The sequence below is a fragment of the Urocampus carinirostris genome, chromosome 16 (genome assembly GCF_059441175.1).
Source record: "Urocampus carinirostris isolate Australia breed hairy pipefish chromosome 16, RoL_Ucar_1.0, whole genome shotgun sequence".
Taxonomy (NCBI): Eukaryota; Metazoa; Chordata; class Actinopteri; order Syngnathiformes; family Syngnathidae; genus Urocampus; species Urocampus carinirostris.
In genome coordinates, this window is record NC_142364.1 from 26,205,153 (window position 1) to 26,228,766 (window position 23,614).

The following is a 23,614-nucleotide window of genomic DNA, read 5'->3' on the forward strand; positions in this document are numbered from 1 at the left end:
TGGTGTGTCTTGAGCAATTGTTCAATGTTTTGCTGGTAAAATATGAAACATCATACTTATTCACCGACATACAAAGAAAATTGTTATACTTTACTACATTTTTAATTTTTTTTTGTAGGGGGAAGTCGAGCGGCCATGATGTCGACTTCCTGATCACACACCCCCAGGAGGGGCTTGAGGACGGTCTGATTCCAAAAGTGGTGGCACAACTGGAAGCTCGGGTAAGAGAAGAATTTGACCGATGCTGTTCCATTGTCACTGTCCCCCTGGAGTGTGGAATGCACGCTCTTCCGGACTTTTACTATTAAGACCCGGTTAGGTGTCATCAGGGCGGCACAGCGGCTGAGCAGTTAGCACACCCGCGGCACAGTCTGAGGTCATGGGATCAAATCCAGTTACCAGCCTTCCCGAGTTGCATGTTCTCCCCGTGCTTGCATGGGTCTCCTCCGGGCACTCCGGTTTCCTCCCACATTCCTAAAAACATGCATGTCCAAATTGGGATTTTAGTTACCATATATTTTTAAAACTCTTTTTGTGTACTGTCTTTCTTTATTCTGTAAATATGTCATGTTTCTGAGCGGCTTATAGTCAAGTGCGGCTTGTGTATGTACAAAATGTTCTTTTCCTTAAAAAATGCCATGGCATTTTTAAACAGAAAAGTTGGCGTCAGTAAGTAGAATATTTACGGACAACACCTTTATACACTTGAAAACTTGTTTGAAGAATTTCTCAAGGTTTCCTGTTTTCTTCGTGCTGAGGTTTTGAGTTTTTCCTTGCCCGCATGTTGGTTTAAGATCAGGGGATGGTGTTTTGTAACCTGTGCCGTCCTTTGAGAGACATCTTGTGATTAAGGGCTAAACAAACACGCGTGACTTGACTTGACTTAAAAAACTAATCAGGGCATGTATTACCTAAAAACATGCATGTCAGGTTATTGGCCGGTCCAAATTGTCCCTAGGTGTGAATGAGTAAATGAGTTGTTTGTCCCTGTGTGCCCTGCGACTGGCTGGCAACCAGTTCAGGGCGTCCCCTGCCCACTGCCCGAAGATAGCTGGGATGGGCTCCAGCACCCCCGCAACCCTGCTGAGGATATGCGGTGCAGACAATGGATGTAATGGATGGACGGATGGATGAATAGACATCATCACTCTTTACTACAACCAACAGCTTTACCAAACATGTGATTTCTTTCTCCTGACCATATCAGCAAGATGCACTGTTACTCTTCTGTTTGTGTCAATTCCGGATCAGGACTTACTCGCGTACAACAGGAGCTGTCGAAGTTCTTATGCGGAGGCCAGCCTGTCTCCTGCTCGACCAACCTCTACCATGGATCACTTTGAGAGATGCTTGTCCATATGGAAACTTCCCTTGTCAGAGCAAGGCAAGCAGCGAGCCCTGCGTGTCGACCTGGTGGTCTGTCCGTTCAGCCAGTTTGCTTTTGCCCTGCTGGGCTGGACCGGCTCCAAGGTAATGCCAGCCGTGCTTTTGTTATGGTCCAGTTCCGTCCCAAAAGCATTTTTGTGGTCGACCCGTAGTTGTTTGAGCGGGAACTACGACGCTGGGCTACCCACGAGAAGAACATGTCACTGAGCAGCCACGGCTTGTACGACCACCGACAGGTACGCTGATGCGCTACACCGTTTTTTTTCTTTTTCTTTTTTAACATGGAGTTAACTTTTTTTTAATTTACTTTTTACAAGTGCATGTTAAAAAAATTTGGACTGCACAAAAATGCTGGTTAGAGGATTGTCAAATCAGAACATAGGATACGTATGCAAACAAACACAAGAGAACCCCCTTGCCCCGGCCCGCCTCTTTTCAACTTGACTTGGTTAGCTGAGTGCGTGTGTACTTAAAAAAAATACACAACGAAAATTAAATCATAGCAATATCATCCGGCATGCATCTAAGAGGGCATCTGTTTCAGGCTTTTGAAGTACCATAAAATTCGGACTTTAAGCCGCATCTTTTGCCCCAAGCTTTCAACCTTGCGGCTTATGGAACGATGCGGCCAATTTATGCATTTTTTTCTAACGGCCTCTAGGGGCACCCGAGCAGTAAAGGTTAGAGTGAGACAGGTGGAATATACTGTATGTATCATGCAACTTTGCGCTTTGTGCATGAATAAAACTAGCATGGAACGACCCTCATCGTGGAAATGGTGTCAATAGAAAGTGGAGCGCTACCTACCGTATGGGGAATACTTTTACGAGTCTGTTATTTGTAAACGGAAATAATGTTGCGAAACGAACAGATGACAAGAAGCATCGTCCAACGAAGCAAAAATCTTTAAGACTGATTCCCGTTCTTCTGTCGGCTTTATCGTGTGTTTTGGAGTCAATATTTTGCACGGTTGGAATCTGTGGATTGTCCTTTATGTAACAAAGCCATTTTAGCGGGTATTCTAAGAAGTTGAAGACAACCAGGGGACGTACTAGTGAGTCACTTCAGGTTTGTAGTTTTCGAGTACCTTGTTTTAGACTGACCGTGACATTTCTCTGAGTACATTTTGAAATGGTTATCATATTTTTAATCCCAAGAGTTAGCGCTTTCTAATGATACGTGATATGACGTATTTCAGTGACGGGTGACATCGCACAGACACATATTTGTCTATCAAAGGTCCGGCGGCCCACCGGCGGGCCTTAGGAACGTTTATGGCTTAAAGTACCGTACATTATTAAAACTCTTTCTGTGTACAGTCTTTCTTTGTAATTATCTTGTGTTTTAGTGTGTCTTATAGTCAGGTGCGGCTTATGTATGTACAAAATGTTTTTTCCTTTAAAAATGCCATGGCGTTTATCACAGAAGATGGCCTCAGTAATTAGAATATTTAAACAGTGATGCACTTTGAAACTTGTTTTAAAGAATTTATCAACCAACTAATCAGTGTATGTATTAACTAAACAGCACTGGTCAATGCTCAATTTGAACAGTTTTTGTGTGTTTTTGTATTCAAATTAGAATATCTCATTTGTTTCGCCCTCTGGCTCGATTGTTGGATTAAATTTAATATTTTTTTAATATGAATATTTTTGTAATGAGATACAGTGGTACCACTTAATATGAGCACCTCTAAACACAATAATTCCAGCGAACAAGTTTGATTTGCAACAAAAATCTTGCTCGCTATACGAAGGAAAATCCAGTTCACAAGCAGTCCCAGATGCTTCCACTAAAGACCACACACCGCTTGGGACTGTTCACTGCTGGCATCAGCTCGTCCAGTTTGTGAATGCAAACTACTACAGGCAAAAAAAATTGTGTTGTAAAAACTTTTTGTCTGTATGTTCATTTAAAGTTACAGTAACTTTATTTTAACAGATAAATTAATTATCCATCAACATTCTCACGATCTTATACCTGTTAACCTCCACCAATTGCTACCCTTATTATATAGTGCGAATCCTCCTTATTAAGTGATAATAAACCTTACAAACAACGTGGCACCAACTCAAAAAAAGAATAACTATGTAGAATACTTTTATAAAATTGGCAATTTACGATGACTTTATCATCTGCTCCAAGTGACTAAGAAGAGACGTTCTTTTAAAAAAGGATTCCCGTATAAAACTTGTTATACAGCATATAATTTTTCTAACGGCCGCTAGCAGCGCTCGAGTGTTGCTACCATTAACCGCGCTGTCAAAGCTATATTATTAAAGCTTTGTAAAATCTCTCGGTGTACCGTCTGATTCAATTGTTTGTTTGTTTGTACATGATTCAAATTGAATCGTTTCTCCGGCGCCGTCACGAATGGCAGCCACTCCAGCAGCTCCCGTGTTATTTTCGATTGTTCTCAGCTCAGGGATGCTGCTGGAAAAGTGAATTTCCCTTCGGGGATGAATAAAGTATCTATCTATCTATCTATCTATCTATCTACACAAATGCAAATGATTAAAAAAACGTTTGAAATATGTTGACAGGTACATTATGTGATCTTTGTGATTCCCCCTTAAATGTTCTTGAAAAGAGTCTTCATTATGAAATCATTATCCATTCTTGTTCCATGTTATAATAAACCAAAAGAGAATTTGAGAATTATAGCAGAAAACAGATGTAAAATCAATTTTATTTTTATAATACTTTAAACCATCACCCAATACTTTGTAGCCACGTGTCAGCAGTGCACTTACAGTACTTGAATGTTGGTCACTAAAATAAAAATTAAATATTCCTTCAAATAAATTCTAATTGATCAATACACTCAACTAATTGTTGTGATTCATTTGAGGTCCTCACAATGTGACTGCATCATTTTTTCTTGTCTGCATCTCAGCGTGAGTACCTAAAAGCAGCAACAGAGGAGGAGATATTTGCCCATCTTTCCCTGGAGTACATCCCACCTTCAGAAAGGAACGCTTGATGAAGAAATCCGCCTCCAGGACCTCTTCTAGACAACTTGGTTGCATGTCTTGAAAACTGCAATGTGGTAGGGCTGAGCAAGATTGTAGCCACATGAAATCAATGGTTTTGTCGTCATGTTTAACTCGTCACAATCTGTTATTTAAGTGCCGTTAAAAGCTAACTTTAATATTGGGTGACCCTTGGACCATTTTTTTCCCCTTTATACCTGTCTTAACAAAACACAGATTACAATCATGCACAATATAATTACCCAATGGCTGTCCTCCAAGAGTTTTACTTGTTTAATATTTCGTAAATTTACCGGTAAAAATTACTTTTTTTATGCACAGTAAAAATACTCTTGTTCCTCAAAACAAAAACACTGTTCCACTGCCAGATTATTTTGTTTCCTTTTAAAGGTGGGGTACAGCATTTAAAAAACCTATGGCTGCAATCATGACTTTAATCCAGGAGTAAAGTGACAGAGTAACACAATATTTGTGTGCATTTCTTAGACACGCTCTAATAAACTCGTCACCTTTAATCTTTTGGGGGTTTGTTCCGTCCCGAAAAGGCCTGATGAAAATTTAAAAAAAAAGCACATAGGCGCAATGGAAAATAAACCAGTTAGGCATTATTAACACATACCTAATAGAGAAAATATTTAACTTTAAACTATTTAAGGACACCCTCAAACTGCATACTCCACCTTTAAACCAAGTGACACAATCAGTCAGTGTATGTTATTTGGACGTGAAATTAAAGTGAGATAACTCGGCCATTTATGAATATTTTTTACTTTCAACCCCTGAAAATGTTCAGTGGCATCAGACCTATCCATACACATGTCGTTTTACATTTATTTATTCCTCCCCCGCCCCTTAGGACCACACATATCCTAAAAGCGACTATAAAGAAAACTAACTGAACTTTATATACACATACATAACATTTCTAGGGGATTTCATATGGCCTAATTAGAGCTTCATACTAGTCAAAAAGTGGTGACAATTTATTTTTTTCAATACATGTTAAATTATTTGGATGTGACATTGAAGTGTGACAACTCTGTCATCGATGAATATTTTTGAAGTTTAACCACTCAAAATGTTCAGTGGCATCAGACCTATCGATACATACGTAGTAGATTTAAAGTTATTTATTTATCTACACCGTTAACTTCCAGACTGGCATTTTTGCCGCGAACTTCAAACGACCCAGTGTCTTGTCCCATAGGCTCTGTGTTGACTCGTCTTTTGACCTGTACATTCCAGCTAAAAGGATAAGTCATGCATAGAGGTGCTGTGCCGTGATCGTTGTCCAGTGCATAATCTTTCTCTCCCCTTGTAAAATAGTCATTGCGACTATGCGGTCAATTATTTCCTCTGTAAAAAAAATTAATTCAGTTCTGTGACGAAAGTACTGATGCGGGTAATGATGTACAAAGTGTGCCTGGGGTCTGGCAGTGTTGGAGGCTCAAAGTGGCCAGCCACTTTGTGTGATGGAGATGACATGATTTGTTTTATTTTTGGATCGCCAAATGTTTTGTCCACTCATGTCTTTTTCCACATCATCTTGCACATTCTCGTCACCCAGATCCTTCTCTATGTCTTCTTCCTCCACATCGTCATCCGGTTCATTGTCTTCAGAAACCTCCTCCGTTTGGTCCTATCCTGCCAAATAATTAGGTTCAAAATCTTCATCTGAATAGTCCGAGGTGTCAGAGGAAAATAATTCCTCTGGTTCAGATTTTCCCTCCATGACCAAATGCATAGTTTCATTGGTTGAGTATTTCCTTTCCATCCTGCCCAAGTCGGTGTCGGTAAGTAATGGTCGCTGGGTTGAGTTGCCTCCTATGTATATTTTGCCAAAGAGGTCACGGTTCACTTAGATTCAAACAGCTGACCAATATTAGCTGAGAGTCAAACACATTTTATCTAAATTGTTTACATTTTTCATGGGAATTGGTCAGATGTTTCTTTCCCACCAACCAATCAGTTTTGCTTTGGCTGTGACAATAGGCACACACACAATTCAAGTTCATGAAACTTGGTAGAAACCATAACACTTCTTTTGCATTACTTTGTAGAAGTTTCTGCAAAGCAATGCGAGAAAACTGTCGCACGCATGATCTGCCACAGTGTGCAATACCAGTGTCATGGGGGGCTGCAGTCAGTGGTATGCAAGAAAATTATTATTATCATTATTTTTATTGTATTTGGACTTTGGCGCCACTCAACCAATTTTTTTACTTTGCATACAACTCCATGGCACTAAAGAGAAAAGTACGGAAATCCCGGGAAATGCATTAAAATAAACCAGGTTTATGAAAAATCAAAGATTAGGAATCATAATGGATGTCTATACCTGTACGTCCAAATAATGTATATAGCACATCCCAATATACGTGATGATGCAAATAGAAAATCTTTTTGCTTACGGTTTTACAAAAAATACAACAACACTTAAACCATATTCTCTGTGGGCATTTCATTTTATGATTTTATTAACTTAAGATATATGTTATAAATTCTATTAGTAGTATGAAAATGCCTCTCAAATGTGTAAAATTACATTTTGGTTTATCAAAACAGTTATTTTTACTAAAAAATAAAACAAATATATCATCGGAGCAAAATTGTTTACCAGTGAAGCGTAATGATTTTATTGTTACTTTTTTTCCCCCTCGATTTTCTGATTAAACCTTTTGGAGCTGAGATGTCGCTGACTCTTCTAGGATTGCAGCCACGGAACACTCTCATCACCATTTTCTGGTATTCTAACAGATATTACGGAGTAAACCATTAGATGCACCACCATGTAGTGTATGCTTGCTCATCTTTTGCAACATTATTTTGAATGTATAATTCTTATAATTGGATCCTCTTTTACACTAAAACAAGCTCCAACAAATGCCTATGAATGATGAATCTTTTTTTTTTGCCTGATACTTTGAAAAATGCTGTATTTATTTGTGTATTGCATGCACTTTTCTTTACCTAAAATAGAACTCAAACTTTGGGTGTGTATTATACACAAGATTTTATGATTGGCCAGTCGAGAAACAATGGACGCAACAGGAATCAAATCCGGGTTGCAGTAATGAGAGAGCTGAATCCTTACCACTGGACCATCAGAGGTACATGTGACAAAATAAAAGGCCTTAGGTTTTTTTCTCATTATCGCACTACTTTTAGCCACAGTACCAGAGACAAAAATTAACTCCGTTTTGCATTTCACATGTTACGAGGACATTAAATTTGTCACTTATAGAATAGAATTTGTCGTCATTGAGACATGTAAAATGCACAACGAAACTAACATTCGTCTCTGGCTCTTAAAATAGTATGATGATGAGGTAACATTTTATTACACTACTGACACTCTACACTGAACCATACTTGGATTCTTTTTGCACTCCAGTCACTTTCAACTGGACTACACTTGACTACTCATACACACTTGAGTTAATCTTGTGTTTTTTCTTAGTGCCTTAACTCATCTTGAGTTAACCTTCTATTTTTATCTTTTAATATTCGTAATATTCTTTTATGTATACATGTATATTGTTTCCTAGTTTCTTTTTTTTCACGCTGGCAAGGTAAGAACTTAGTTGTGCAGGGAAACGTCATTCTTTTCTGAGCATATGACAATAAACACTTTGAGTCTTAAAAATCTACTGCCTTTTCCTATGTCATCTATACCACTGGTGGTACAGTGGTATCATCATCAATCATAAATGCAGGCCCGTCATCAGAAATGTCCAAGTTTGAGCTCAAGTCATTGACACAGTTGGAGATTGTGAACGTGTGAGCACGTTTGTTGTGTGTGAAGTGTTAGTGGCTTCCGTGGCATGGTGCTAACGGCCTCATTAACTTGAAAATGGTAAGCCAACATCAAAGCAAAGCGGCGTCGGGCCTCACGCATCCTCTCTTAAGACCTTGTTTTCTTTGCCTACCTTTTTTTAAGTACTGCTTTATCGACATTCGATACCTGCCACATTTAACAGGACAAAACAGGAGAAAACACGTTGCTTCATGGATGCAGACGAGACAGCATCATCCCTTGTCATTTTCTGGCCCTCGTCTCTGCTTTTCACACCCCAAAGCGGCAACGCTTCGGCGGAGACTCTGCGTCTGTCTGTCGCTCCGCCCGTCTGTCCACTGTCCGTCAGTCCGTCTGATGCTTAAATGTGAGAATGGAAGTCACATTGACTTCAAAGGCTGAATAGGCAGCGTTCGCGGCACTGTGATAAACAATCAGTGGAAATTTTGTGCACAAAAAAACCATACATGCCAACTCATTGACATTAAAAGCTGTAGGTGTTATCGCGCACTCTATCTTTAAGCGCAAAACACTATCTATCTCTAGAATGTAAGAAAAAATATGGATCTTAAAGTTGCAAACTTTTACCAAAAATGTGAAACTAATCTGATCGTTAGCCTGGTTTATTCATGCACAGACTTCGTTTCGCTTTAAGATAAGGCAACTGTAAACTTAAATACTAGATTTTCTGTTGCTGTTTGAATCTTAAAAAAAAAACAGATTTTTTTTTTTTCTTAGATGGTTAGGAGTCTTTAAGGGGAGAAAATCGGTATTGTTGATATGCTTGCCGTGAAAATGGAATGCGAAATTAGAGTTAAAACGACTTTTTTACGTCAATGTAACTGCAAGTGTCAAATTGGGGATATGCAGTTGAGATCTTTAGGTAGATTGAAAATTTTAATTTTTCCTTGCCCGCATGTTGGTTCAAGATCAGGGGATGGTGTAATTGTGACCTGTGTGGCCCTTTTAGACGTTTTGTGATTAAGGGCTATACATATAAATGTGACTTGACTTGAAAAATCTGTATTATTTTACATAAAATGAGCTTCACCTAGAGTTGACGTGATTGTCCACCATATTACTCCTTTGGATACACCCAAAAAACCAAAACGTTGTGAAATGCTGGGCAATGTGCGATTTGGTCATTTTGAGTAGTTTGTATTCTCTCTTGTGTTTTGTAGCACTCGTTTTCAGTTGTACTACACCTTATAGTGACATTTAGATACAGTGTCCCTTTAAAACATCCAAAGTCTCAAAAAAACATGAAATATTTATATAACAAAGGACAATACAACAGGGTTTCAAAACATTCCATGTCTTTTGAGTTGTAAATTTAGTACAGATAGTACATGATTAAGGAAAATGAAATCAAAAAGTATTAATGTTGAAGATCATCAGATTTATTTTTCCAAATCTGAATGAGAGATTCAAAAGCATGTGGATTGCGTGAACAATTTCAATATGCGCACTGCCCGAGACACGGCACATGGTCTAGTCGGTAATCCAGCTCCTGCCAAACACGCTTAAGCATTTCTTGGGTCACAGTCTCCAACAGATTACTTTTTTTAAATGTATATAATATATCTGCTTGTAAATTAGTACAGAAAAATTAATATATTTATTCTAATAATTGATTATTGTATTCAAAGGATATCAAATTTTCATATCAAAACACCATGTACAATAAAAGTCCCCTCCTAAGAAAGGCAGTAAGTAAATGCAGGAAGTAAATGAATGTTATAAAAACATAATTAGTCTTAGAAAATATATCTATACTAATCCTTCAACATTAGCGCTCAGGTTAATGTTGGCATATGCAGCATGATAACATCTCTTTATGTCTGATTCCAAAATTCAGAAATGATTTTGACGCTATGAAGCTTTACTGAGTGAGTTGAATGAAAATACTATGTTTGTGTTTATTAGGAAATCTCAATTTGTGGTATTTTGGGTTTATGTCACACACCCGGGTTTAACAAGGAACATTATTGTTACCACAGACACAAAACAATCGCATGTTTTGTGTATAATCACATCAAATTGATCTGAAATCCTTACAAATTACAGTTTGTATTGATAACGGGGGCGATTCTGTTAAAGGAAGGAATGGGGTAGAGCGGGGCGATTCTGTTAAAGGAAGGAATGGGGTAGAGGGGGGTGGCTGCCGTGCCGGCTAGTCCTCACCGACGAGTCCTGCCTGCTCCATCAAAGCCTAAAGGAGCCTTTGATGGCCTGATAGAGATCAAATGGAGAAGGGGGGGAAGTCTAGCGGAGGCCATAACAGACAAGGCGGGAGACGGGCCACGTAGGAGACTTCAATCATCTGCGTTAGCCAATCCGCTCACCTCTTGCCCGTCTTAATGGTATTTCCCAATTCTTAAACATGCAAAATGTGAGGTGATAGCACATGTTTTTTTGCATTAAATCTATATCTCGTTCTTTGCATTCCAAATATGCATATACTGCATTTTGAAGACAGCCTGTCTTGTCTTTAAAATCCTGAGCTGAGGTGTCGTCAGAGTAACACCAGCGAGCTTGAAAACCAGGGCCATACTAAGGACAGACGGAACACTGGCAAGATGTTGCACTGCAAATGCAGTATTACCTCAGTTATCACAGTTAATGGGGTCAGAACCCCTGGCAAAACGTTAAAATCTGCTAAGTAGTGACACACTTTAATAAAATCCCTCAAGGGTCAAACTTACCTTGAGATGACATCCTTACCGGCTTAGAGTACACAACTATAACCAAATAACAACTACACAAAACGCAGAATTGCAGTTGAATGAATGGTCTTTATTGTCATTATACAAAAGTACAACGAAAATGGAGGGCCTCTCCTTTCAGTGGAAAAAACCGATATGGAGAGCAGTTGGCTAGCTGCAACCTAACATCAGGTATCCTCAGAATGAGTAAGGTCTTCATGATGGTTAAACCTACCAATCTGCATTCAAGAAATGATCACTCTTGTTCACCTTCTTGTCACGAATGTCAAATCTGCCCTCGTCCTCATTACTTGCCTTAACCACTGGATTTGAATTGATACAGCTCTATCTAATTATCTGGCACTATAACAGGTTTTCTCCCTCTATACCTGGGGTTGGGAAGCTTTTTGACCCAAAGAGCCGTAATCGATAAATATTTTGATTATTTATATATTTTTGAGAGTGAGAGCCATACTTTATATTCCAAGACAAATTTCCGCAAAACCACCATACCTGCTCTTCAGACAAATTCTAATTTTTCAGCGCATTTTATTTTACTTGGTGACGTTCGATGATTTCATAAAATTTATGAAATAAAAATAATGCAAGAGCCGTGTCTCATGTCAACAAATATACCACTTTAAGTTTGTCTCCCTCCCGCCATTATTTAATACTGGCTGGCATTTCTGGCTGATTACAGTTTTTCTCTAGGCTTTTATCTTTAAGTTTCTCATCAGTGAACCTAAATTGTTTAACGAGCTTAAGTATAAATAATTCTTGTACAACGTACAGCAAAAATGGGGTCTGTTGGTGTGACACCTTGACTGTAAACTGTTGCGGGGAGTATGCTCTTTTATCTAATGGACCAAACCACACCCTACTAGCGCTACGATAGCAATGCGTGCACTATACTCGACTTCGCACTGATCAGATTTGGAACGCGACAGATGAGATTGGCAAGAATACAATTTTATCTCTGAGCCTTATGTACTTACGAAAAGAGCCGTGCATGGCGCGCAAGCCATAGGTTCTCAACTCCTGTTCTTTCGTCATACCATAAAATTGGGTCGGATAAACTTTGTTCTCTACAATCACTTTCTGTTTCGGCGCTAGCCTCACATTTTGCGTAAATGGGGTCCCCCATTTTAAGAGTGTTTTCTTTCCTTCAATTACATCACATTTCTACAGTAAACAAGCCAAACTGGTCAACTTTGAGACTACATTTCTCAAGTCCCCCGGTGCATGGAATATTTTAAGTTTTCAAAGTTTGAAACGTCCTTGAATTTTGGGTGAAGTGCTTGTAAATGTTTAAAATTCCTCCCAAGTTTCCCAGCAGTCTGACTCAGACCACACATTAAATGAGTAAAAGGAATCAAGTCTGCTTAAAAATAACGCTGACACGCCTACTCTGGTGGCTTCGCTTTGCCATTATATTTCTTCTTCCCTTGTGACTAACGGCAGCGGGCATTGATTTGTATGGTGCTGTCATTTGAAGTGTCATCGCCCCCTATCGTCGCACCCAAGAGCACAGGGGAAGAGACCAAGATGTCGCGTAGTGGAGAAATTGGAAAATCAACTTTGAAAGTGCTTTAAAAAGTGCTTGAATTTGGCCATGGAAAAGGTGTACAAAACCCTGTGTATGGGAATACTTTTGAAGAATCTCCCTGTGTTCACTCACAAATGCAAAGCTAAATTATTGAAAACATTTGTTTGAATGTGTTAAGGGTTATAAAACAGTAGTTATAATTCGGTAAAGATTATTAATGCGTGTGTTGATGCCTGAGGTAACCAGGGTTAAGTGAGAAGTGTGTTTTGTTGGTGTGCTGGGGGAGGATACCGTTTGTGTCCATAACAGAGTAGCAAACAGGCCCGTTTAAGAGATGAAAGAGACTCAATGGAGCCAATCAAAGGGTGGCTCAGTTCTGGGGGGGTGGTTGGCATTTTGTCAATGATAGGGGTCAGTAAAGATAGTTTTGCAGATTCAAGCCGGTGTTTTTATATAGACTTTATTGTTCCAGTTCCTCGTACGATGTAGAGCAGGTTTTTGTACCACATATGGGTTTGATGTCAGACAATATTCTCGCAGTCTGGCCCAATGATATTAGTAATAATAGCAATAACGATAACAAATATAGGCTTATTATTATTATTAGGCCCACATTGTAATCACTAGACCACTCGTGATGCAGACAACATACAAAAAGGCATTACATTTGATCTCATTATCACACAATTTTTACTCATAGTACCAGAGACTAATGTTATAGAAAGGAGAAAACAGAAAGCCGTCCTGAGAGATGTAACTAAACTCAAACAATCACAGAAAGCGAAAAAAACTCTTTGGTGTATCTGATGATGAATTAGACTGTGAAGGACAATAAATAAATACATTTTATGCTGGTATTGTGTTCACAGTTTGCGTTGTCAATCATGGCCACATGTATTTAACAACGAGGTACTTTAGTTTGATGATGAGATCAAATCTAATGCCTTTTCTAGCATCAATATTCTCAATTTTAAAAAAAGGAAATTGAAAATGAATGCACAAAATACACTAGAATTATAGTTTTTCTATGAGTAGTGAGAACATATTACGCTTTAACAGCTAGCTGTTAGCTTTAATATCTGATTTGTCATTGTTTAAGAGGTCACTGGCTGTGACAAGCACAACATTAACAACTAGCTCTGCTTAAACACCTAACATCACTGTCACTGGCTGGGTTAGCATTAGCAAGTAGCATTCACAACACGTATTGACATCTACCGTTGGTCAATTAAAATATTGGAAAGTTGAAAATGATCTTTGCACCGTTTATCCTGAGTAGGGTTGCGAAGGTGTTGGAGCCCATCCCAGCTATCTTCGGGCAGTGGGCAGGGGACACCCTGAACAGGTTGCCAGACAGTCGAAGGGCACACAGAGACAGACAACTCACTCACTCATTCACGCCCAGGGACAATTTGGACCTGACATGCATGTTTTTGGAATGTGGGAGGAAACCGGAGTGACCGGAGGAAACCCACGCAAGCAAGGGGAGAACATGCAAACTCCACACCAGAGGATTCAATTTTATGACCTCAGAACTGTGCCACACACGCGCTAGCCACTGCGCTGCCGTGCTACCCACTTGTAAATTAATGCACTATAAACAAATGTTTTTTTTCTTATATAGTATTTTTCTTTTTGGGCAGTCGTCAGTCTGTACTGAGTACATATTGAGCTTTAACCGTTAGCTGATAGTTTAAGTATTGACTAGCATTGCTTTAGGGATTGACAGATGCGACTAGTTCAACATTAGCATTAGCAGCTTATTTTTAGTTTTTATCATTCAATTTTTGATTCGGTCTTCCTTCCACTTGACATTGAAACCTCTGCAATAGATATTCATTCTAATAATGTAAAGATCTAGATGAAACAGTCATACCATTTGTTGCAATTTGTTGTCCGAAAGGTGCTTTCAAAATCTGTAAAACACTTTTAACAGTTCTTGAATCTAAAAACATAGGGTTTGATTAAAATGTTGTGGAAGAAAGCAAAAAATAATCGAGTTTTTGGACATTTAATGACACATCAAAGCACTTCCAGTATGCCCACCCCTCACAGACACTAGCAAAAGCCCCTCATTGAATGTAAATGATCACTGAACAGTTAATCATCCAACAAAGATAATTGCTCTGCTTTAATCTTCACATGGTCAACATACCTCTTGATATACACCATTACCCCTGGGACTCCATTTTGGGTTTGATGATTGTGAGACATTTCAGTTGTTGTTAGGTTAAACTTTTTTTTGTTAGCACAAGCTATGGCTCTTTTCATGAGTACATATGGTTTGGAGATAAAATAATACTTGTGAAATTACTTACATACAGAGTCTATTGTTACCTGCGCGAAGCCAAGACATCACTAATGCACAAATATTTTACAGTCAAGGAGTCACTCCAATAAAATCCAGTTTTGGCTGTAAACTGCTAAAAAATCCTTTATATTTAAGCTCATTGAACAATCTATGTTCATTGTTGAGACACTTTATGATGAAAAGCCACAGAAAAAAGTTTGACCCAAAACAAACTTTTTCCCGAAAGCTCTAGCAAAGCACCTAGAGCAATTTGATTGGGTGAGCGGTAAGAATAGGCGGAGCTGTACACAGGGGGCGTGCACTCTTTCTCCTTACCCTGTGCTGTCTGCACTGAAGGTAAATAAATACATTGCCAGCCTTGTTTGCAGTATTTTGTGACATTTTTACGAAATAACTTTGCTTGCACCTTGTTTTGGACCATAATTTAGGATGAAAATTGCAGTCCAAATGAGACCAATTTTAAGCTGTATTTTTATATTGATATCAGACACAGGCTTTGGAGTTATTAATATTTCATAGATTTGATAAATCATCAAACATCACACAGTGAAATAGAATGTGCTGATGAATAAGCTTTTGTGTGGATTTGTCTTTTTTGTTGAATTTTTTTTAATGTATGGTGTGGCTCCTTAAAAAAATATATCTAAATATTTTTGCCTTTATGGCTCTTCGGGTTAAAAAGATTCTCTAGCCCTATCTAGATTGTTTCTTGTACATGATTCAATTGTTTGTTTGTTTGTACATGATTCAAATTGAATCGTTTCTCCGGCGCCGTCACGAATGGCAGCCACTCCAGCAGCTCCCGTGTTATTTTCGATTGTTCTCAGTTATTTTCGATTGTTCTCAGCTTAGGGATGCTGCTGGAAAAGTGAATTTCCCTTCGGGGATGAATAAAGTATCTATCTATCTATCTATCTATCTATCTATCTATCTTAGCGTTTCCCATTTTGGCCTGGAAGAGTAGAAAGTCTTTCTGGGAAAACTCCTGAGTCAGCAAAACCAAAAACCTTAAGTCCTCTTTTTTGGCAGTTTTCAGATTAGGGGAACCTACATGACTGCCTTTAAAAGATGGTGTTGATATTCAATGTTGTTCTGGCCTGGTAGAGTGGAATGTCTTTCTGGAGAAAATGCTGAGTCATCACATAAGTGCTAAAGCAGCTTTTTTGGGTGTTTTTTATACATTTCGGATAACCTATCTGACTTCCTGTGAGAGATAGTGGTCATATTTAAACTCCTCCACCCATTTTTAAGTGGTAGACACTCAAACATATATATATATATATATATATATATATATATATATATATATATAGATATATAGATATATAGATAGATAGATAGATAGATATATTTAGATCCCAAACAAAAACATCATCGAGTCCCTCGTTTTGCCCGCGGGTGTTAAAATGACACTCTGATCTCCATATTAGCAACTTTAGTACACTTAATAGTGAACTACAAAACCCATCATACAGAGTACTGCAAAAATTGACAACAGAACTACTCTTGGACAATTGGTTTCCATTTTTTTATGGAATAAGGCAAATGTATTACAGTATTTCCATGGAGTTGCTCGTCTGAGGTGAGTGTATTATCTTTTAGGAGGCAGCAGGAAGGTAGTAGGGGGTGGTCGTGGGGGGGTCAGACTCTTTGGAGCCACCACGTAACAGCTTCATTGAGACTGAATGAGACGCTTTAATGACTGCACTTGTAAGGAGATCGGGGAGGGTCCAGGGGGGGTTCAGGGCGGGATGAGTTTTTTTCGGCTTTGATGTGCGTAGTGGTAGGCCTCGGCCTATAAGTATGGCAGTTTGTACCCCACGCCCCACCCAGAAGACAGCTCACTTACCTGAACTCGATTTGACATCATGAGGGGACACTTTTCCATCGAGTGGATGGCACAAAGTAGCCGGGCTGCCGGCGCTAGCTCAGGCGATAGCGGGGTGGCGGATGAGTTGGTGGCGCCCGGTGTGGCTGGCACCAATGCTGAAAGCCTGCCAGGATTCTACTGGAGGCCTGAAAACTGCAGTGGAGGAGCCCTGGCCAAGAGGTTCAAGATGGAGGATGAAGGCCACTCCAAGCACGACGACTCTGGTGAGTTTGCAATATTGTTGTATATAAAAATACAGTATGTGTATAACTCGTGTATAAAGTGCACCTCCTACTTTTTTATGAAATAACTCTATAAAATTTCTTATTTTCACTTTTTGGTGCTCAAACTAAGCATTTTAAGTTACAAACATGTCAAAAACTATAATTCGAACCCGGATTACGGCGGTGAGAGCGTGATTCTTAACCACGAAACTTGGATAGATAATTAGATTATACAGGAAAAGACCTAAGATTTGATCTCATCACGGTATCATGTCGTTTAATACATTGGGCCATGTTTAAAATCAATTCTTGACACTGAATTGGACTTCAAAAGACATTGAATATAAACATCCAAGTTTTATCTTGGTATTGTGTTCATAGTTTAAATAATCAATAAAGAATTTTAATCATGGCTCCATGTTTTCAACAATGTGGTACCGCGAGCCTTTTCCTACGTCATCTATAACCCTAGTGGTCTAGTTCTACGCATTTACCACTGCGATCTGGGTTTGTGCAAATGTGGTCAGCAATCCGTCATTGCATCTATTCTAAAATACGTTCGTCAAAACATAAGGAAGATTTGGAAACCAAAGACTCCAAGTGATCAAAAGGCACTGTTATTTTTGAAGAAAAAATTGCCTGACCTTTGACAAGGTTTTTGGCTTCTGGATGTACCCGTAGCCGCAAGATTGCGGACAATCATGTTAGCCCCCTCCAGGAAAGCCTCATGTTATGCCAGATAAATACAAATTTCTCAACATCATTCAACAGTATTCAAAAATTTCTTTTTTACATGATAGTTCATGTATTTTTGCCTATTATTCAAACCCTGAAGTTTTTTTTAACACTAGGAGGCACTAAATAATGTTCCATTATAACACATGTTCTTAATGTTGCCTTTCTTAGAAGACTTATACTGGACTGTCTCAGAAAATTAGAATATTGTGATAAACTTCTTTATTTTCTGTAATGCAATTAAAAAAACAAAAATGTCATACATTCTGGATTCATTACACATCAACTGAACTATTTCAAGCCTTTTATTATTTTAATATTGCTTAATTTGGCTTACAGCTTAAGAAAACTCAAAAATCCTATCTCAAAATATTAGAATATCATGAAAAAGTATACAAGTAGGCTATTCAACTAATCACCTGAATCATCTAATTAACTCGAAACACCTTGCGAGGGTTTCCGGAGCCTTAAAAACACTCAGCTTGGTTCAGTAAACTAAATCACTGCTGATCTGACTGCTGTCCAGAGGACCATCATTGATACCCTCCATCAGGAGGGTAAGACACAAAAAGAAATTTCTCAAAGAGCAGGCTGTTCACAGAGTGCAGTTTCAAAGCATATCCACAAAAAGTCTGTTGGAAGGGAAAAATGTGGCCGGAAACGCTGCACAACCAAGAGAGATGACCGCAGCCTTAACAAAATTGTGAATAAGAGCCGCTTCCAGAATTTGGGGGAGCTTCAAAGACAGTGGGCTGAAGCTGGAGTCCAGGTATCAAAAGCCACAGTTCACAGACGTGTCCGGGAAATGGGCTACAATAGCCGTATTCCCATGGTAAAGCCACTTCTGAACTCAAGACAACGGAAGAAGCGTCTGACTTGGGCTATGGAGAAGAAGCACTGGACAGTTGCAGAGTGGTCCAAAGTCCTCTTTTCAGACGAAAGCAAGTTTTACATTTCATTTGGAAGTCAAGGCGCCAGAGTCTGGAGAAAGGCTGGAGAGGAGCAAAATCCAAGTTGCTTGAAATCCAGTGTGAAGTTCCCACAGTCAGCAATGGTTTTGGGAGCCATGTCAGCTGCTGGTGTTGGTCCACTGTGTTTCATCAAGTCCAGAGTAAATGCAACTGCGTACCAAGAGATTTTAGAGCACTACATGCTTCCATCTGCTGAAAAGCTCTATGGAGATGAGGATTTCATTTTCCAGCATGATCTGGCACCTGCCCACAGTGCCAAAACCACCAGTAACTGGTGCACTGACCATGGCATCACTGTCCTTGATTGGCCTGCTAATTCCCCTGACCCGAACCCCATCGAGAATTTGTGGGGTATAGTTAAGAAGAAGATGAAAGACACCAGACCTACAAATGCAAATGAGCTGAAGGCCGCTATCGAAGCATCCTGGGCATCAATAACACCTCAGCAATGCCACAGGCTGATTGCCTCCATGCCACGCCGGATTGATGCAGTAATCCGTGCAAAAGGATTCCCAACCAAGTACTGAGTGCATCAATGGACATTTTCAAATGTTTGATTTAGTTTTGCTGTTATAAAATTATTTTTTTTACTTGGTCTGAGGAAGTATTCTAATATTTTGAGATAGAATTTTTGAGTTTTTTTCAGCTGTAAGCCAAAATCAGCAATATTCAAATAATAAAAGGCTTGAAATAGTTCAGTTGATGTGTAATGAATCCAGAATGTATGACATTTTTGTTTTTTTAATTGCATTACAGAAAATAAAGAACTTTATCACAATATTCTAATTTTCTGAGACAGTCCAGTATACCGCTTTAAAAAGTTTTGCAGCTCCAAACATTTGTATTTTTTGGGTCCAATTTAGATCTTTCAACCTTTTTGGTTTCCAACCCCTGGTCTAGGTACTCGCCGTTTCTAATCTTAACAATTACCATATTTCCTTCCTACAAGGGTTTTGTTAAAGAAATAACATAATAAAATAAGTCATAGTTTTTTGTTAGTTGCATTAGCCTAAAATTACCATACAATTAAAAGATATGAAGGTTCATTGGTTGGATCCCTTAACCACTAAGGTTGTAGGAGCACCATTGCATCTGAGCAAGCATAACCTTGTGGTGCCCAGTCCTCTCCTGGCCAACATATGTTTCCACCCGGTCTCGAACCGAGGACCTTTCGCGTGCCAGGCGAATGTGCTAACCACTGCACTATGGAAACACAATTATATGATAAAGGACACAAAAAATACTCATTTTCTACAATATAGAAATGGGTGAACATTGTTTAAATTCAACATCATGTTTTTTTTTTAAATTAATTACAATGTTGAAAAGTAATGGTTGACTAAAACAAAGAAACAATCTTTGTAGTCCTAGCAGCTTCTGAGGCGGAGGAGACGTCGGGCTACGAAAGCGAGCGTTCCCTCTCGCCACCAGTAGAGGACGGCGTAGCTACGGCCTCGTCCTCACCACCGACGCCCCCTGCTGGTAGGAGGCCCCGCACGGCCTTCACGGCCGAGCAGATCGGCAGCCTGGAGCGGGCCTTCAAGAGGAACGCTTACTTGGGAACGCAGGACAAAGCCCAGCTCTGCCGCAAACTCAACTTGTCCGACAAGCAGGTCACTAGCGCATCACCTCTTAATCCTTTTATGTACCATATTTTCCAGATTGTAAAGCGCACCTAAAAAACACAAATTGCCTAGAAATGTGAACGTCCGTCTTCTATACGAATAAAATTGGAAATGTATATTGGCAAATTACTGTTTTTGTGCAATTATGTATCAGTTGATTTGCAAAACAATGGGTACCATAACAGGGCCACTAGGGAAAAAGATGGCATATAAAATCTTATCTAATTATCACACTATTTTTGGTCATGGTACCAGAGAATTTTAAAAAAAGAGAAAGTGTTTAAAAATACGTATAAAAATGTGTTTCCCTTTTCCTCGGCTCAAACTAAACATTGTAAATGACAAACGTTGAATTACTGCAGCCATGTCCTTCAAAATCAGATCCATCATCGGATACACCAAATAGTTGTTTTCCCTCTTGTGCTTTTTTGCTTTAATTTATATCTTTCTTTCGACTTTCTGTTTTCTCTATTCTCTAACATGTGACTGTGACTAAGATTAGTTTGATGATGAGATAAAACCTTGCCTTTTCGTGTGTCATTTATATCCCTAGTGCCCTAGTGGATAAATTACAGTGCTCCCCCCCAGTGATCCAGGTTTGAATACCGTTGCATATAATGTTCTGTGATTGTGGTCAGCAATTCAGTTTGACTGATCAATCAATGCGCAGCTACATATTCCATGCGCCTTTTATAAGAAAATCACAAATATCACAAAATATTATTTTTCAGGGATACGCTTTATAATCAGGTGCACCTTTGATGCAGAAAATACGGTATAATGTATTTATTTTTGGCAGCTAGCTAGCATTAGCTATACCATTTTTGTATGTTAACATGGGCATATAATAATAATAATAATAATAATTTCCTTTGTATTGTCATTCTTTGTAACAATGTACACAGAACGAAATGTCGATACATCTGACCCGTTGTATGATCTCCTGCTTTCCAGAAGCTGCCATATAGTGGCACAATGCAGTATTGCAAAATGCCAGAAATTTTAAGTCAAGTCAAGTCATTTTTATTTGTATAACCCTTAATCACAAGGAGTCTCAAAGGGCTGCACAGACAACAGATTATTGCAAACTACAGACTATTATTACACCATCCCCTGATCAAAAACATACAAGAGGGCAAGGAAAACCTCAAAAACGTCAACATTAAAGGGACATTGTGTTTTCTTTAGCGCCTCCTAGTGGTAAAAAGCATCATTCCTTTAAATACAACAAAAATCTGAATTATGTCTTTGTCCTAAAGTTATTGTCTAAAAGCTCACCCATTAAAACAGATGTTTAAAGGGACCGTGTTTATTATTTAGCGCCTCTTAGTGATGAACAAACCCTGCATTCATTAAAAACAATTATTTGAACAATAAGCATAAATTAACGAACAACCCTATAAACATGCAATGTTTGAATTATTCGTCGGTTGAGAAATTTGTATTTATTTTACATAAAATGAGGCTAACCTAGGGGAAAGCTGACATGATTGGTCACCATCTTGCTGCTACAGGTACCCTCAAATAACAAAAACCTTGCCTAAGGCAGGGCAAAAAAAGGAAAATTGTATTTTTAGGTCGCTTTTAATCCATGTAGTTTGTATTCTTCCTTTTGCTTTTTAGTACTTGTTTTGGGGTTACACGACAATACAGTTACAGCTTGTGGTAAAATAATTTACATTGCACCTCTAACTTAGTGCTCTCCAACTCAATTTACCGGAGGGGCCGCCAGAGTGAAGTTCTGGTTGAGGTTGGGGTAAATCGTTTTGTTTTTTTTACAATAAGTTGGGATAAAAACGTTCCACTATTTTCAGACATTATTTTTAAAGTACCCATGAAAAATAATATAAAAAATTAAAAGGAAAAAAATTAGAATTCATATGAAAATAAATCAATCAATCAGTAACAAATTAATGTAGAATCAACAAGGACTATATTCAGTTCTCTTAGTGGTTAAAAAATGGAATTCATTACAAAACCCAATATTGATTTTAATCCTGCAAAAGACACTAATTATCAGTTAGATGTGTTTTTTCAATACTCGTAGGTTGAAAAATTCATATTTATTTGACATAACATGAGCCTCGTCTAGAGGGAGATGACATTGTTGTCCACCATCTTGCTGCTATGGCTACGCATAAAGCCCAAAACCTGGTGAAAGGCTGTTCAAAATAACGAGAAGAAAAAATGGTGCTTTATTGTTACTTAGTTTTTGACAATTTTGGGTTGTTTTTCCTAAAATCTCATGTTTTCCTCTTTCTGCTGAAACAGATCCGAAATTGGTTCCAGAACCGCCGCATGAAGCTGAAGAGGACAGTGCAAGACGCCCTTGCACACGCCTGCCAGGCCAGCGCCGCCTCCCACTTTGCGCCCTACCCCGAACTGCAGCCGTACCGCTCGGCGCCGTGCCCGCGCTACCACACAGTGCCAACGCTGCAGGACGCCGGTGCCGCTTTCTCTCCGCCGCCACACGGCTACCAGTACGCTTCGCCTCTGGACTCATTCTACCAGTATGGAAGTACAATGTTGCCTGCTGCCACGCCCCCTCCGCCACCACCTTCCCATCTGCCCCTCATGGGGGCTTACCCGCAGTACCCACATTACTACTGATTTGTTTGTTCGTGTTTGCATGTGTGTGATCAGCGTTTTTCTCTTTTTTTTTTAAATAAAAGCATACCATCTATTTTGTATCATGTTTATCCTCATTAGATCAATCGCCACTCAATCACATACAGATCCTTCTCAAAAGTTTTGCATATTGTGTTCAAATTCATTATTTTCCAAAGTCCAATGATAAAAATGAACTGGTCATATGTTTTGGATTCATTGCACATCAAGTCTTTTATTGTTTTAATAATAATGATTTTGGCATGCAGCTCATAAAAACCCCAAATTCCTCAAAAAAATTAGCACATCATTAAAGGTGCTCTACTGACCTAATCATCTGAGTCAACGAGTTAACTCTACATACATGCAAATGGTTCCTGAGGTTGTTGAAAACTCCCAACCTGGTTCATTGCTCAAAACCACAGTCATGGGTAAGACTGCTGACCTGACTGCTGTCCAGTAGGCCACCATTGACACCCTCAAGCAAGAGGGTAAGACACACAAAGAAATCTCTAAGTGAATAGTCTGTTCCCAGAGTACTGTGTCAAGGAACCTCAGTGGGAAGTCCATGGGAACAAAAAAAGTGTGGCAGAAAACGCTGCACCCCCAGAAGAAGCGACCGGATCCAGAGGAAAATTGTGGAGAACTGCCGATTCCAGACCTTGAGGGACCTGAGAAAGCATTGGACCGAGTCTGGAGTAGAAGCATCCAGAGCCACAGTGCCAAGGCATGTGCAGGATATGGGCCCCAGGTTCCGCATTCCCCAGGTCAAGCCACTTTTGAACTAGAAACAGCTGCAGACACAGCTGACCTGGGCCACAGAGAAGCAACACTGGACTGTTTCT

The 23,614-nt window shown here is 39.2% G+C and overlaps 2 protein-coding genes and 1 non-coding gene across 5 annotated transcripts in view; 2 read left to right on the forward strand and 1 right to left on the reverse strand.

Moving 5' to 3' along the window:
* polm (polymerase (DNA directed), mu) overlaps nucleotides 1-22,582 on the forward strand; it is a 35,328-nt gene extending 12,746 nt beyond the window's left edge. For 2 of the 3 annotated variants that reach the window (XM_088319788.1, XM_088319790.1), the window contains exons 8-11: nucleotides 119-221; nucleotides 1,252-1,470; nucleotides 1,539-1,622; nucleotides 4,283-4,539. In XM_088319788.1, coding sequence (XP_088175914.1) covers nucleotides 119-221; nucleotides 1,252-1,470; nucleotides 1,539-1,622; nucleotides 4,283-4,369 — 493 coding nt within the window. In that variant the 3' untranslated portion in view covers nucleotides 4,370-4,539. Of the gene's footprint in view, nucleotides 1-118; nucleotides 222-1,251; nucleotides 1,471-1,538; nucleotides 1,623-4,282; nucleotides 4,540-22,433 lie in introns of those variants that run through there. The other variant, XR_015847086.1, reaches the window with a different exon arrangement.
* On the forward strand, nucleotides 16,584-22,829 carry ved (ventrally expressed dharma/bozozok antagonist). Its single transcript, XM_088319791.1, has 3 exons — nucleotides 16,584-16,831; nucleotides 19,903-20,150; nucleotides 22,434-22,829. Exons 1-3 carry the CDS (start codon nucleotides 16,606-16,608, stop codon nucleotides 22,770-22,772), a joined length of 813 nt encoding a protein of 270 aa, XP_088175917.1. The 5' UTR covers nucleotides 16,584-16,605; the 3' UTR covers nucleotides 22,773-22,829.
* On the reverse strand, nucleotides 19,678-19,750 carry trnaa-ggc (transfer RNA alanine (anticodon GGC)). The gene has a single exon. It is a non-coding gene; the product is annotated as a tRNA-Ala (tRNA).
* Nucleotides 22,830-23,614: the final 785 nt, after the last annotated feature.

Excerpts from the sequence above, each read along its gene's own strand:
- ved (XM_088319791.1), top strand. The coding sequence starts at position 16,606 with ATGAGGGGACACTTTTCCATCGAGTGGATGGCACAAAGTAGCCGGGCT. Across the intron at positions 16,832-19,902 it reads CTCCAAGCACGACGACTCTG|TCCTAGCAGCTTCTGAGGCG; the intron begins GTGAGTTTGCAA and ends CAATCTTTGTAG. Across the intron at positions 20,151-22,433 it reads TCAACTTGTCCGACAAGCAG|ATCCGAAATTGGTTCCAGAA; the intron begins GTCACTAGCGCA and ends CTGCTGAAACAG.